Source organism: Mus caroli, chromosome 2, assembly GCF_900094665.2.
Source record: "Mus caroli chromosome 2, CAROLI_EIJ_v1.1, whole genome shotgun sequence".
Taxonomy (NCBI): domain Eukaryota; kingdom Metazoa; phylum Chordata; class Mammalia; order Rodentia; family Muridae; genus Mus; species Mus caroli.
This window is the reverse complement of record NC_034571.1, coordinates 23,053,270-23,068,172: the sequence shown is the minus strand read 5'-3', so window position 1 is coordinate 23,068,172 and position 14,903 is coordinate 23,053,270. Positions and strand designations below refer to the sequence as shown.

The 14,903-nt window shown below is 50.5% G+C and overlaps 1 protein-coding gene across 2 annotated transcripts in view; it reads left to right on the top strand.

Annotated features, from left to right (window-relative positions):
* The window catches only part of Sardh (sarcosine dehydrogenase), a 57,830-nt gene that overhangs the window by 37,105 nt on the left and 5,822 nt on the right, over nt 1–14,903 (top strand). For both annotated transcript variants that reach the window (XM_029474635.1, XM_021183131.2), the window contains exons 18-19: nt 11,793–11,955; nt 12,669–12,837. In XM_029474635.1, the coding sequence (XP_029330495.1) occupies nt 11,793–11,955; nt 12,669–12,837 (332 nt within the window). The remainder of the gene's footprint in view (nt 1–11,792; nt 11,956–12,668; nt 12,838–14,903) is intronic.

The window sequence follows — 14,903 nt, the reverse complement described above, 5'->3', positions numbered from 1 at the left end:
GGTTTGGATGTTCGTGGAGGGAAGACCAGGTGGGAATATATCCCCTCCTGTCAAGATCAGCATCCTCCCACCACTAGCAGGACCACCGTGGGGTGGGGTAGGGGAGCAGCGTGGGGTTCCCAACTCCAGCTGCTTCCTCCCATGGGACCCTGTCCTGGCCATGGCTGCCTCCCAGCCCTCCCAGGCTGCCCGGGAATCTTCACCTGGGGCCTGGGAGTTAGGCCAGGGCCCAGGCTGAGCTGACACAGCTTATATTGCCCAGGGTCATGGGCAGGCCAAGCCCCAAAGTAAGTGTCTGGTCTGGAGATCATGTATTCACTGGCTACTCGTGCCTCTGCCAAGCTGACTTACGGTGGCATAAGATACATATGAAATAATGCTCATGGCCTGGCTCACAGTATAGGCCTGCCATCCCAGCTGTGCAGACACCAAGGCAGAAGAATTGAACGTTCAAGACCAGCCTGGTCAACTTAGTAAGAGCCTGCCTCAAAATAACAAGTAAACAGAGAGCTGTGCTGTAGCTCAGTGGTACAGTGCTTGTCTGGCGTGTGTGAAAGCCCAGGTTCAACCCCAGCATTATAAAAAACAAGCAGGAGAAAGAAAGAAAGAAAGAAAGAAAGAAAGAAAGAAAGAAAGAAAGAAAGAAAGAAAGAAAGNAAGNAAGNAAGGAAGGAAGGAAGGAAGGAAGGAAGNAAGNAAGNAAGAAAGAAAGAAAGAAAGAAAGAAAGAAAGAAAGAAAGAAAGAAAGAAAGAAAGAAAGAAACACCAGCATCCTGTTTCCAACCATAGCTGTGCAGCAAAGGCTGGGCCCAACTCAGACCTCACTTCTGCAGCACATCCTTGGGACACAACCTTGACCTCACTCGGCCTTGCTTCTTTCAGCTCTGGAATAGGGTCGTGGTCCAGAGCCCATGGCATGATTACATAAAGATGGCCTTCTCCATGTGGCAAAGACACACTGACCAGCACATGTCACCAAACGCTTGGCTGTGTTGTAAAACATGAGAAAACTCAAGAAAGCTCAGCCATCCATCCCTAGAGGCTGGTGTGTCTACTCCATGACAACATCTGCCTGTTTGTAACTGTGCCAGGCCTGCTATCTGCACAGTGGCCGTGGTCCACACATCGCTTTGTTCTCTAGTGGTGCTTTTTCTTTGCCCACTCCCCTGCCTTAGTGGTACCCACATTCAAACATCATGGGGTCCATTTCTTCTCTTGGAAGCAGCCTAGCAGTAGATGTCCTTATACACGGTGCTATGAGTTTTCTGTCCAGAGAAAGGAACTGGTAAGTGAACCCACTGAGTCAGACAGCCTGCCCTACCAGCTTATTCTTGGCCACACCCCTTTCCAAAAGTGCTGTCCTAGATCTGGCAGGAGAGGAGAAGACTGTGTGCTCTCAAGACCAGGGTTCTTGTCTTGGGGAGACTGATTGTGCAGTGAGCTGGGAAGACCAGAATCCTACGGATCCCTGAGGATTACATGCCTGGGAGAACATGGTACATGAGAGAGCACCCAACACGGGAAGACTCTGGGTCCTATTTCAACCAGCTGGTCAAACAGTGGAGCTATCAGATGGATGGGCCCATGTCTTTGAGGCCAGACATGGGCAATGCCTCATCAAAGCTGGCTCCCTGGCAGTTTCTGCCAATGTACCTCCTGGTACCGTGTACATATGGCACCAGTGTGGACCATCAGAGTTCTAGTGTTTGGATCTGAATCCCTGGTGTATTCCTATTGTACAGCTGCCCTGCCCCCCCCAGCAGCCCCTCCCCTGGCTCTAGAATGAATTCCAGATGTGTTGGCTAGGAGCACCTGTGGGACTGGGCCAGACCTAGTGATGAGGAGGAAGGTGCAGCCCGCTCTCTGTGAGTGCATCCCCGCCCATAGGCTCAAGGGAGCTTGCAGCTGCAGCTCAGGGCAATGGAGAATGGCTGCCACTGCCCAGGGGATGGACCGAGAGTCCCTGGAAGTGCTCACAGGGAGGATTGGGCCTTTGTTAAGTTTGACCTGGAGATGCTAGTGTCTTGTTGCCCAGTTGCCAGCAACCATGAGCCTGTGGGCTGCTTCCCTGAGAAGATAAGCCGGTCTCATAATGTATGGTTCACTGTAACACAAGAAAAGTCTGCCATGGGGTAGACTTGAAACACCCAGAAACGCTTGACGCCTGGTCCTGAGCACAGCTAGCTATTCTCTCTTATCCTGCTTCCTCAGAGATCATGGCCACACAGTTGGGAGGATCTCTGAGGACAGGGCTTGCCAGGTCATTGATGAACAGAGCTCCAGGGACATGCAGGCTGGAGTAGGAGTGGAGGCACAGGCTGCAGCTGCAGTTACGTAAGACTGTGCCCTGCCAGGGACTCCTGTCCTGGTGACCCCACCTTCTCCCAAGGGCCTGAAAGAGGGTTAGGCCAAAGAGAACAAGATTGCTCCTGTGGCGTCCATGCTGTGGTTTGGGCTGACCTGGAAAGTTGTCTCTCAGTGTGGCTCAGGACACACACCTTAGTGGCTTAAGCCTCTCCATAACTTGGCCAACAGTAAGTGACAGTTTAGCCTCTGGTGGCACTTCAAGCTGTAGAGGCTGGCTGGCCACTGCCCTGACCCCAGAGGTGGGGCACACAGGCAAGTTGGGGAGGGAACAGGGAGCTGGGCAACAGATATGAAAGGGTAGTATATACCAACACTTCTGCGCTACCCTGACCCTCAGAACAGGGAGGTAGATGTTGGCCTGTTGGCCTGGAGTCTTATGCCTGCCTTCTTGGGCCTCAGTTTCCTCGGCAACAGTACAAAGTCTAGACAATGTCAAAAGTGCTTTGTGGTGCGTCACATATATTTGCTCAAATACTGAATCCTCTTGGAATCCAGGGGAAATTTCATATTCTAAGTGATATCTTGTGCTGGCTTAAAACTGTGTTGACAAACTGTCCATCAGCATGTGGAGGCTCTGGGGCCAGAACATGGAGCCAGGCCACGTATTTATAGATCAGTTGGCGTCTAGCCCACCAGCTGCAGGAGAGGAATGTGTGTGTCTGCATAGTCAGCAAATGCCAGGTCGAGCAGAGACGTGAGCAATGACTTTGGTGAGCGCCAAGTTCTGCAGACCCTGTCCTGTGGACCAAGGCCCAGGACCCTGCTGTGGCTGCCAGGTTCCACTCATGACAGGACCTGGTCAGAGATGCCCAGCCACACGCACTGACTTTTGCAATAGCACTTCTCTGAGATGCCTTTGCTTGGGCCAGACATCTACAGTCTTTGGATTCCTAGAGGAAGAAGAGGGCTGGGGAAAGTGAGTGTCCACTCAGCAGCCAACAGACCAGCTGCCTTTGCTCCTCGCATAGTTGCCTCAAGGCCAGCGAGATTCCCCAGCGGGGAAGAGCTTTCCCGGTGAGTCTCCCAGAGCTCAGCTCAGCCAGTACTGGGTCAGACATGGTGTTCTCGGCACCTCCGGCACCTCCGCTGAGGACACCCCGCCCCCAAGTAGAGAACAGGCCCCTCTTAGCAAACCAGCAGGCTCCAGGCTGGGAGTCATCACGAGGCATAACAATAAAGCAATTTCCCTCTGAAAATTAATTTCAAATCAGGAGGAAATTGGATTTCTTTCCTGGCAGTGAAGAAGCCCTAGCTTGTCGCTGCTGTGGCTCCATTTGCCCAGGATAGAACAGGCTCACACCGCATGCATTTGATAAACTATGGAGTCCCAGTGAGAATGCATTCACGTAGAGTACAGCTGCCTAGAAACTTGTGCTGTGAGGCCAGCACAGATCTGCTGATCCCTTCCTTAGACAGCCGTAGAATGTTCTGCTCTAATTCCGTGCCGCAGCCAAGAGAGATACGGCATCCGCAGTCTGGGCATGTGTTCCCTGCCACTATTCAAGCTGTCAGTGGAGGATAAAATGATTGCCAGAAAAATGTAGGAGCACAGCGTGGCTGGAATGAGGTGGGGTCACCCTGTGTGACCCCAGTGTATGATGACTTTAGAACTAATTTGGGAGTGGCATACGTCTTTTCTCCCCAGGTTTCTGTGACCCACTGCTCTTGTCTGGATGCAGGCATTTTTACCAGGTACTTGGATTTAAGGATCTCACAGGTCAGAGCTGCTGGAACAGAGATTTCCTCAGAGGAATGGCTGGTTCTCCTCAGGCCAGAGGGATGGACCCCAGGGCCAGCAACTGTGGGTGAGACGTCAGGCAGTATGGGCTAAGTACTGTCTGCTTATGCCCATTTCTAGAAGATTGGATTATAATCATTATGGCCATCATCACCACCATATTATAACATCATATAACCGGTTCCACAAACATTGCCACCAAAACCATTACCACTGTCACTTTCTCATCACGGTGATTGACACCATCATCTCTACAGTCAGCAATACCACTTTTATCATTACCATAGCCACCATCAACACCATCACCCTTGTCACCATTACTACCACCACCAATGCCTTCGTCATTACTGTTACCACATCTTTATCACAACCACTGCCACCACCGCCATTACCGCTACTGACATCACTATCACCACCACCATTGCCTTTATCATTATTACCACCACCACTGCCATCAGCAGCAGCAGCAGCAGCAGCAGCAGCAGCCTTACTACCAACAGCATTATGATCGTGTTGGTTATTATGATGGCCGTTGTCTTTCTCACCACCACAAGCACCATCACCATCACCACTACCAACGCCATTACCACCCCACACCCATCATCACCATGACCATCACCATCACCATGACCACCACCACCAGCACCATCCCTGTGAGCACACTGGTACCATCATCATGAGAATCACGACCGTCCTCACCTCCCACCCTGTGAGCCTCCAAGCCAGACATGTGCACTGGGTCAAGTTCTGTCCCTGGCTAGTGTGTTTACACTTCGAATATCTTGGCTGTCTCCTGAGGGTTAGGATGGACTTTCCTCCAGTTCTACCACCAGCTTCCTTCCCCTCTCCTGTGAGTTTGGGCCTCTGGGAGGGTCCTTATTTAAGAATGACTGAGTTCAGAGCATGTACTTACTGTGCTGTGGGACAGTGTGACTGTAAAGGCCTAGGCAGGACGTGTCTTCTCGAGACCCCACTCTGGCACATGTTCAGGGAATTTCCCAGGAATGGCTTGGCCTTCCCTGTCTTGACACCACCAGGGTCTTCAAACTGCAGCCGAGGCTAGGCTGAGTGCAATTCTGAACCTCTCCATACATGGCGTGAAGTTCAGCAGTGTACCAGATGTGGGGTCGAATCCCCCAACCCTGCGAATGGAGTTCCAGATCCTTCTCTTACCAAAGATGTCAACATTCAAGAGTAGAGGTGTGTCTTTCCGAGCTGGCCTCAGATTTTGCATCTGGGACTATCAGGACGGATCCAGTTCTGCTACCAAAGTCTGCTTTGGTGCTTATCCAGCTTATAGAACCAGGGTTATCAATAGGCTATCTGCTCAGTCATGAGTCTCCTGAGAGCAGCCTGCTGGCTAACATTTACACCAGGAGGATTGGTACAGGTTATAGGACACTTCTCCCTCCCAGCACCTCACAGACACATGCCTCCATGTGACTTTGAACAAGTAGGTCCCTCCCTTGCCCCTATTTCAGGGTGATTGTGACATGTAGGAACCCTGGGAGGCAAAGGCTGTTTCTCTGCAGTTTTGCTGGCAGAAGCTGAGATTCAAAGGCAAGGTCTCAAAGGGGAGAACCATGAAGACTAATTCAAAGCATTGTCTGTGCTGTCCTACGATTTTGGCCCTATGGCATCTATCCTATGTCAGCTGACTGCCAAGAGGGCCGGACAGCGTCTCTGAACTGCAAAGGTTAGATTCCTGGGACTATGTTTTTGACCCAATGGGATGTTTGAAGGCAGGTGATCATTGTGGAATGGGGACTCAGAGCCTTGCTCTGCCCTGGGTTTGACATTTGTGTCCAATTCAATGATACTATCTAGGATGAAGCAGATATTGCCAAACCTCCACTGTGAAGATCCCTGGGCTGGTGGTCTGGAAGCTTTGGTAGTAAATTCTGGGCTCTCGCCTTGCTGGGCTGAGCTGAGTCTGTCGACCACTGTGGGGCTGTTAGGCATCCAGCAAGGACATGGTGCTGGATGGCAGATAAGGTGAGGTCTCCTTTACCCATTCTAATGAGCAACTGTTACCACTTGGATGGTCACATGGAATGGACAGAACTCTCCTCTCAGGACATCCAGGACCTTCCAGGAGAAGAGGATCCTGGGTGCTTTGTCCTAGCTGGGGCGAGAGAGCATCACCGACCGAGTTATGACAGCTGCTCCTTCATTTGCAGTGCTTAGTCTGTACACTGCTACCAGGTGGCTAACTCTAGAGTACCATCCCTGCATGGGGACAGGAATTCTCTGCAGCCTCACACTCCTGGGTCTAATTCAAAGTGCCCATTTCCCAGCAGGAGGCAGAGCTGGCCTTGGGCAGGATGTTTTGCCTGGACACCCTAGGCTGGCCTGCCTGGCCATCAGCGTCTGGGCTCTCTCTATTTCTGTTCAGCAGTGCATTCTCCCAAAATAACCCAGGTCCTGAACCTGTGCTCAGCTTGGTGAGTGTTCAGTCACTTAGGAGTGGGCTTCTGGGTGACAGGCATGCTGGAGTTATTCCTTGGGGTCTAATTAAAGATGCTATGTTTTGAGGTGATCTGGTGAGACTGGTGGTTCCTCAGGACAGCCCTCCCTTGCCATTCACTCCCCAGGGCTGTGCCCCCCTCAACGTTTCCTAGGCAGGGATTTGGGGTTCTGATCATGCAGTTTTCATTCACTGTCTTCAGTCCTAGAGAATTCCCCACCACTGTCCTTAATTAATTTTAAGAACTACATAGAACACACGAAATTGACATATTAATGAGGCTCCATATGATGGTGGAGTTCTTTGGTGGTGGGGTACTCTGTAGCAGAGAGGTACTATGTGGTGGTTTATACTGCGTGGTAGTGAGGTTCTGTGTGGTAGTGGGGTACCATGTAGTGGCAGGGTACTGTGTGGTGATGTGGTACCTTGTAGTGGTGAGGGATGCTGCTATGATCGAGTACTGGGGTGCTGGGGTTCTGTGAGGTGGTTTAGGACCACGGTAAGTTCTGTGGCAGAGTGCCATGTGATGGCGAGGCACCGTTGCTTGTTGTGATGCATGGACACAAGGTTTACATCAGACTACCCTCTTCTGTTCCCTCTACTTTTCTTGTGTGTGTATTGTATGTGACTGTCCATACATGTGTGTGTGTGTGTGTGTGTGTGTGTGTGTGTGTGTGCGCATAAGTACATGCAGGTATGAGAGTGTATGGGTATGTGCATGCATGTGGCATGCACAGGAGAACATGGGGTGTCTTCCTCAATTGCTCTCAGTCTTGTTTGGTCAGACAGAGTCTCTCGCCAGTGAGCCCGAGCACTCTCCCATCTCAGCTTCCCTAGCAAGGAGATTACAGATGTTCACCTCCATGCCTGGCTGTTACATGGAAGCTGGGGCTCAAACTCATGTCCTTATGCCTGCACTGCAAGCACTTTGCCAACTAAGCCATCTCCTCACTTTTTATTTTCACATTTATCTAGTATCTATCTGTCTGTCTGTCTATCTGTCTATTATCTATCCTCTATCTATCTAGTATCTTTCTGTCTATCTATCTATCTATCTATCTATCTATCTATCTATCTATCTATCTATCTATCTATCTATCTATCTACTATATATCATCTATCTAGTATCTACCATCTATCATCAATCATCTATTATCTATCTATCTATCAAACATCTATCTATCTATCTATCTATCTATCTATCTATCTATCTATCTATCTATCTATCGTGTGTGTGTGTATGTGTGTTTATGAGCATGTACACATAGCACCATGGCGAGAGGTCAGGTGACTGCCTGTGGGGGTCAGTTCTTTTCTTCCACTACATGGGTTCTGGTCACTGACCTCAGCTGTCGGGCTGAGTGGCAAGCACCTTCCCTGCATGGTCCTCCTCGAATGGCTTGGGATAAGCTTTAGATGCCACACTGTATGAGTAAGATCAGAGAGTACTTACCTGCCAGTGGCTAGCTTACTGTACTTAACAACAGGTACTGACCTTTTTGGTTTTTTTTGTTGTTGTTGTTGTTTTTTGAGACAGGGTTTCTCTGTGTAGCCCTGGCTGTCCTGGACTCATTCTGTAGACTGGGCTGGTCTTGAACTCAGAGATCTACCAGCCTCTGCCCCCGGAGGGCTGGGATTATAGGCATGCACCACCACTGCCTGACTGGATATTATTCTGTTGGGTACATGAATTGCATTTCTGTTGAACGATATCATTGCAATAGGCATATCTTCAACAAACAGCTTTCATTTCCTCCCCAAATATACCGCAGAGCTGCTGGGACACACAGTAGCTCTGCTTGACCCTCTCCCCTCCAGGATCCACACATGGACACAGCATGGAGCGCCCTCCCCCGCCCCCCCCCCAGTGTTCTACTCCCTGGGTTTGCTCTGCTGCATGCATCTGTCCTCTGTCTCTCGTACTTGAAACACAGACAAAGCACACCTCACCTGAACCCTCAGTCCTCACTTTTCTCTACCTGGAAGGGATCTGTTGGTTTTTCTAATCTTAACTTTGGGGGTGTGGACCCATCTATACAGAGAAGGTTGTGCTTCAATCACAGTACTTCCTCAGACTCCTGAGAACTGGATCTATGCCCAGCTTCAAGCATTTTAAGCCTTCTATCCAGGAGTGTGAGTACATGCACCCTGCTGTGAGATTGTTGAGCTGAAACTCAAAGCCACCAGACAAAGCACTTCTCAAGCCAGATCCTGGAAAGCAGCACCCTGTGGAACCCTGCAGTCTAGACCCTCTGTGACTGTCCTGGGACATTCCACACAGCCTGGGCTTTGTCCTTATCCCAGCAGGCGTCAGGACAGCCTTCCTGCCATACAGGTGACTGCTGTCCTGTTGTGTGAGTGAACTCGGGCTGCTTTAGCTGACTGCTCTGTGTGATAGCAGTGTGAGAATCCCTCTGTAAGCTCTGCCTCCCATGCTGGGGGCTGGGCTGGCATCTACATACAAGGCGGGCCATACCACCTAGGTCTACTTTAAAATTTCAAGAGGGTGTCACACTCTTCATGGTAACAGCACCATTTTATGGCCCTGCGAGCAAACACAAAACTTCTGATTTCTCTACATCCTCGCCAGCATTAAACTCTAAATTACATTTGTCATTACTATTTTGTGTGTGTGAGGACACATGTGTTATGGCACGTCTGTGGGGGTCAGAGGACAACTTTGAGGTGTCAATGCTGTTCTTCCACTGTGTTGGTCCTGGAGGTGGCACTCAGGAGCCTTTACCCAAAGAGTTACCACCTCCACCCTGCTTTGCTTAAAAAAAAGAAAAAAACAGATTTTGTTTTGTTTTTTCGAGACAGGGTTTCTCTGTGTCCTGGAACTCACTCTGTAGACCAGGCTGTCCTGGGACTCACTCTGTAGACCAGGCTATCCTGGAACTCACTCTGTAGACCAGGCTGTCCTGGAACTCACTCTGTAGACCAGGTTGGCCTGGAACTCAGAGATCCACTCACTTCTGCTTTCTGACTGTTCTGATTAAAGGCATGCGCCACCACTGCTGGGTTTGAAAGATTTTTTTTTTTTAATTTTTATTTTTTTTTTTGAGACAGGATTTCTCTATGTAGCTCTGGCTGTTGTGGAACTTGATCTGTAGAACAGGCTAGCCTCAAATTACAGAGATCCACCCGCTTCTACCTCCTGAGTGCGCCACCAGCACCAGGAAGGACTGGTTTTTGTATGTACCATCCATCCATTCAGTGATGGCCATCTTGGCTGGTCCATTTCCTCAAGCAGCAATAAACACGGTGGTGCAAGTGCCTGGGCCAGCATCTGTTGGCAGGTGAATCTATGCCAGACATGGAGCTCTCTGTAATCCTGCTGCTCACAAACCCTGCCTGAAGCACATTGCTTAGATGGGCCTTCGAGGTAGTTTGGAGGTGCCTGGCCCATAGTGGTGAGGAAAATGAGTTTGCTCTCAGTCTTGTTCCACCTTGTGTGTCACTATGGGAGGAAATGAGACCTGCCCTGGGAAAAATGTAAGGCACCCAGGCACTCTTGATCTATGGATCTAGAAGGTACACAAACTTCTCCAAATTCTCACTGTGCCAGTAGGGAGAAGGACCTACCACCTTCTCTCTGGATTTTCTTCTTGGCACCTGCCATGGGCCACGTGGCTTTGTAGCGGAGACCCAGAAGTTGGCTACCTTGCGTCCCACTGAGGTCAGGTGATCTCAAGCATCCATGGTCATTGCCCACCTGTGTGCTCGGCTGGATGAGAAGTGTTTGAACAGGGAGGCTGGGTGCACTTTAATATCACTTTCCCTGCTTCAAAATGACACTGGCTTTGAGACCCAAGCTCCTTCAGCGCTGTCTAAAATTAGCACCCTGGTGACAAGGCCGTCTTTGTCAGGGGCCCACAGCTTGCACAGAGACAGGAAATGTCAACAGCACAGTTTCTGCATCAGTTTAAGGTTTATTTTTCACAAGGCCGGGCAAATGGCGCTGCTTCAAAGGCCTCAAGAACCCAGTTTTTCAGTGGCTGTGTGATTAGACTAGCAGGGTCATAAGGTGCTGGCTTAGTGGTCAGACAGCAGGGTAGCTCCTTTGCCCAGCCAGCACAGGGGCAGCAGCGTTGGCCTGGCCACCTCTATTTGTGTGGTATTTTGAGCCCTCCCACATCCCTTTGATGAGCTGAGAAGTGATCCCGGGCTGGTGTGCACTCTTGGGGCACTCACTCACACATCTCACAACCTGCCTGAAGGCTGGGGAAGTAGGCATCAGCTGTTCGGTAGGTTGGGCTTGGTACATGTACCTAAAAGTTTGGAATATTGTATCTTCTGAGAAAGGGAGCCGTTGTATTGACTGTGTGGATGTGGAAATGCCCTCCCTGACTCCAGCTCTTCCCACATGGGCCTCAATGCCCTTCCTGCATGGCTATGATTAAGTGGGATGTGTGTGAAGGTCTCAGCATGGGGACAGCAGATAAATGGTGATATCATTCCTTTGTTTGTGAGCCCCAGTTTCTGGAACCCACATTATTCGTTCATGTGGCTTCTAGGATGATGGATTCAGCACCCTGAATTGGCACAGGCAGGACATGAACTATCAACTTCCCACCTGCTTCCCAAGGGTGGAAGAGGCTGGAGGCTTTTTAAAATGAGAGCCTGGGCTCATGATGGCAGAACCTGTGGCTGCGGCCATATTTGGGGATAAGGTCCTGGCAGATGGGACTGAATGAGGGAGTGTGCATCGTCACCATCTTGCTGCTGTGACAAAGCACCTGGCAAAAGTGTCTTGAGGAAATAAGGGCATGATGGCAGTGGGAGGAGGGTGGCAGTTGCTGAGTGGCACAGGTACCTCTGGACCATTGCTGGAGCCCTTGCTTTGGAAGAAACCAGGAAGTTGTTTCCTGAGCCTCTAGGCATGGCTTGACCACACCCTGATCTAAAGCTGTGAACCCCCAGAATAGACTTGGAGCTCATTTCTATCTGTTTAAGCCCACCCAGTTTCTGGTCAGTAGCTTGACCACAGGGAACCTGCTGGTCACTCCTGAGGTGTGAGGCCGGGGGTGGGGGTGGGGTGGAGACTGTCTCCCTTTCTCTGCATTCAATTCTTCTCTTTCATCTGAAGATTCCCAGCTCAGCTTCTGTGAACACTCCTCAGAAAGACCCATTTCTCAGTGACTGCTGGCAAGTGGCAGCCTGTGCCTGGGCAAGGCAACCTGAGGCAGCTGTATCTAACCCATGCCCTCATCTTCCCAGGTCCGGGCCATCAGGCTGTCCTTTGTTGGGGAGCTGGGATGGGAGCTGCATGTGCCCCGGGCGTCCTGCTTGCCAGTGTACCGGGCTGTGATGGCTGCAGGTGCGAGGCATGGCCTAGTCAACGCAGGCTACCGTGCCATCGACTCCCTGAGCATCGAGAAAGGTGAGCCCAGGGTTGATATGGCCCTGGGAAGCCAGTCAAGGCACCAGGAAGCTGGGGATGCTCCTGTCACTGGTGTTTAGATTTTCACCGCATAAGTCCTTCTACCTCCCAGTCTTGTGCATTTTCTCAACCCCCACCCCCACCCTGTCTATGCATGGGGTCCCGATACCTGCACCCACCTGGACTCTGAGAGGTGAGGCACTGCCTGGGATCCTGAAGGAGCAGCCTCAGTGGGGAGGGCTCAAATTCAGCACTGTAGGCTCCTTGAGAGATCTTTTTGAGCCTTTGAAACATTTGGTGCTGGGGGTTGAATCCAGGACATCACAAGTGGGGGTTCTAATAAAGACTCAGAGCTGAATGGCTTTAACAAGTGGCCACCTTGCATCCTTTAAACAGTGATGGAAATTCAAAGTGGGATCTGCTTTTCCCCTAGTGATACTCAACCCACCTTCCAGGTCTGCCTCACACCCCACCCTGATGGTGCAAGGCACTAGAAAGCTCATGGGACTAGTCTGCTCCAGGAGCTCACATAGGGAACCTTCTAGAGACCAGGATCCACCCCATCTCTCTGGACTGTCCACGTTGCTAAGCAACAGTGAAGGTGGAGATTTGGGGACTGGGCAGTATGGGCGTGGACAACACCCACATATATCTTCTAAGGGCTTGTTGCACAGCTTGCCTGGACACTCACCTGTAGCCTCCTTGTCCCGTAGGCTATAGACACTGGCATGCAGACCTGAGACCCGATGACAGCCCCCTGGAGGCAGGACTGGCCTTCACCTGCAAACTCAAGACCTCGGTGCCCTTCCTAGGCCGAGAGGCCCTGGAGAAGCAGCGTGCCACAGGCCTCCGCCGACGCCTGGTATGCCTCACTGTGGAAGAGTGAGTATCCTGGCCTATTGGGTGAGGGTGGTACTTACTATTTCCAGTGAGAGCCCCTGGGACTGGAAGATCCTTAGGTCACCCCCTTTGCACAGTACCCCAGTACAGATGGGAAGAGTGAGACCCAGGAGCTCTATCTACATCTACAACATAAGATCTACACGATTTACATCTTGTACTGGGAAGAGCAGAATGTGTATGCAAATCCAGATCCTGTAAGGGTCGAGTGGACCAGAAGTGGATCAGAGATGGTGTAGCAGGGCCCCAGAGACATAGAAACCACTTAATGCAGGCATTTAGAAGAGAAAGGTGCTATAGTTGGGCTGGCTCCTCTGAGCTGAATAAAGCCAGACCTGGTGACTTAGGAGGGTGAACCCTACTTACAAGCTGGTGGCCTTTTCCTTTGTAACTACCTTCTGACCCATTCCATTAAATTCTGACTAAGTAGAACCGTCCTCCACTTATAAATGATGGTCACAGTGTCCCAGAGACATGGACTCGTACCCAGTCACATGGCAGAGGTGAAAGGAGAGAACATGTCACGGGAGAGTTTGGGTGCTGGAGGCCTGGGTTTCACTTGAGCCTGAGTTACACTTTGTATAGTGTTGGCAGCCCGCAGTGGCACTGATAGGAATTCTCCTAGCAACTGTCTCCAAGAGCAGGAGACAGCTTTGGGCTCGTTGCTTTGCAGCTGACAGGCAGCCACAAATGCTGCCACTTCGCTCAGAGTGTCAAGTGTGATAAGAGGCAATGAACAGAGTTAAGGTTTGTCATCATACTGTGGCTTCTCCCTGAGACCTCACCTACACCCCTGATGGCTGCCCAGCTTGGGCAGCAGGGGCGTCTCGGGTGGGGCCCCTGTCATGGTCGGTCCCCTGAGCCTCTGGGAAGCTTCAGAAGGCCAAAGCGTAGATCTAGGGCAGAAGGTTGGCAGCTGTCCTGTTCAGAGGCTCCCTTCCTGTCTCTGCAGCTCTTGGCTGTAAGGCACATGATGAGATGTCCCTGCTTTGGGGGGCCATGGGTGAGTTTGGAACCTCAGTGAGTCTACTGAGTCCCCCTGGAAAGTGACTGGAGAGGATGTGAAGGACATGTGCATCCCACCGTTATCCTGACCCCGTCATCTGTCGGGCAGGCGGAACCCACATGGTGTGGCTCTGAGATGGAGACCCAGGGGGGCATGTGAACCTTCTCGGTTTTGAGTTTGTCAGTTTTGAGAATAGTTTAGCCCTGGAGCACAGCCTTCAGATGGCACCAAGTGTCACTGTACCTGGGCTTTTCTAGGTTTCCATGGCTTTCTTTTTCTTCTTGTCTACCATTTTGAATTTTCAAAAACTGTAGTATTAATATAGTACACTGACTAAAGAAAAGTCTCTTAGGTAAATGTACTATAAAAAAACAGATGACCACTGGGCAATGATAGTGCACGCCTTTAATCACAACACTTGGAGAGGCAGAGGCATGTGGATCTCTGAGTTCTGAGTTCGAGGCCAGCCTGGTCTACAGAGTGAGTTCCAGGACAGCCAGGGCTACACAGAGAAACCCTGTCTAGAAAAACAACAACAGCAGCAGCAGCAGCAGCAACAACAGCAACAACAACAACAACAACAACAAAAAGTAGATGACCAGAGCTCTATAAAATAAGCCTCCTTGGCTAAATAAACTAGACTCAGCATAAACTCGCTCTAATTCTAATTTAAGTTTTCATTGAACCAGAAAAAAATCCTGAGATTTATATGGAAACAGAAGACCCAGAATAACCAAAGCGATCCTGAGCAAAATGAGGGAGGCGCCATCATACCTGACCTCAAACTATATTGAAGAGCCATAGTGACACAACCAGTGTAGTCCAGGCACAAACACAGACTCGCAGACCCATGGAACAGAATAGAGGACCCAGAATCAAACCACACAACTCTTACAGTCACTTGATTATCAACAAAGATAGGTTCAAAGCCACACTAGATAGAAGCAGCCTCTATAGTGAACAGCAAAATGGACATCCACATATAGAAGTATGAAATAGACCCTGATTCCCCCTGCATGAAATCAATCCCAGAGTGGATGAG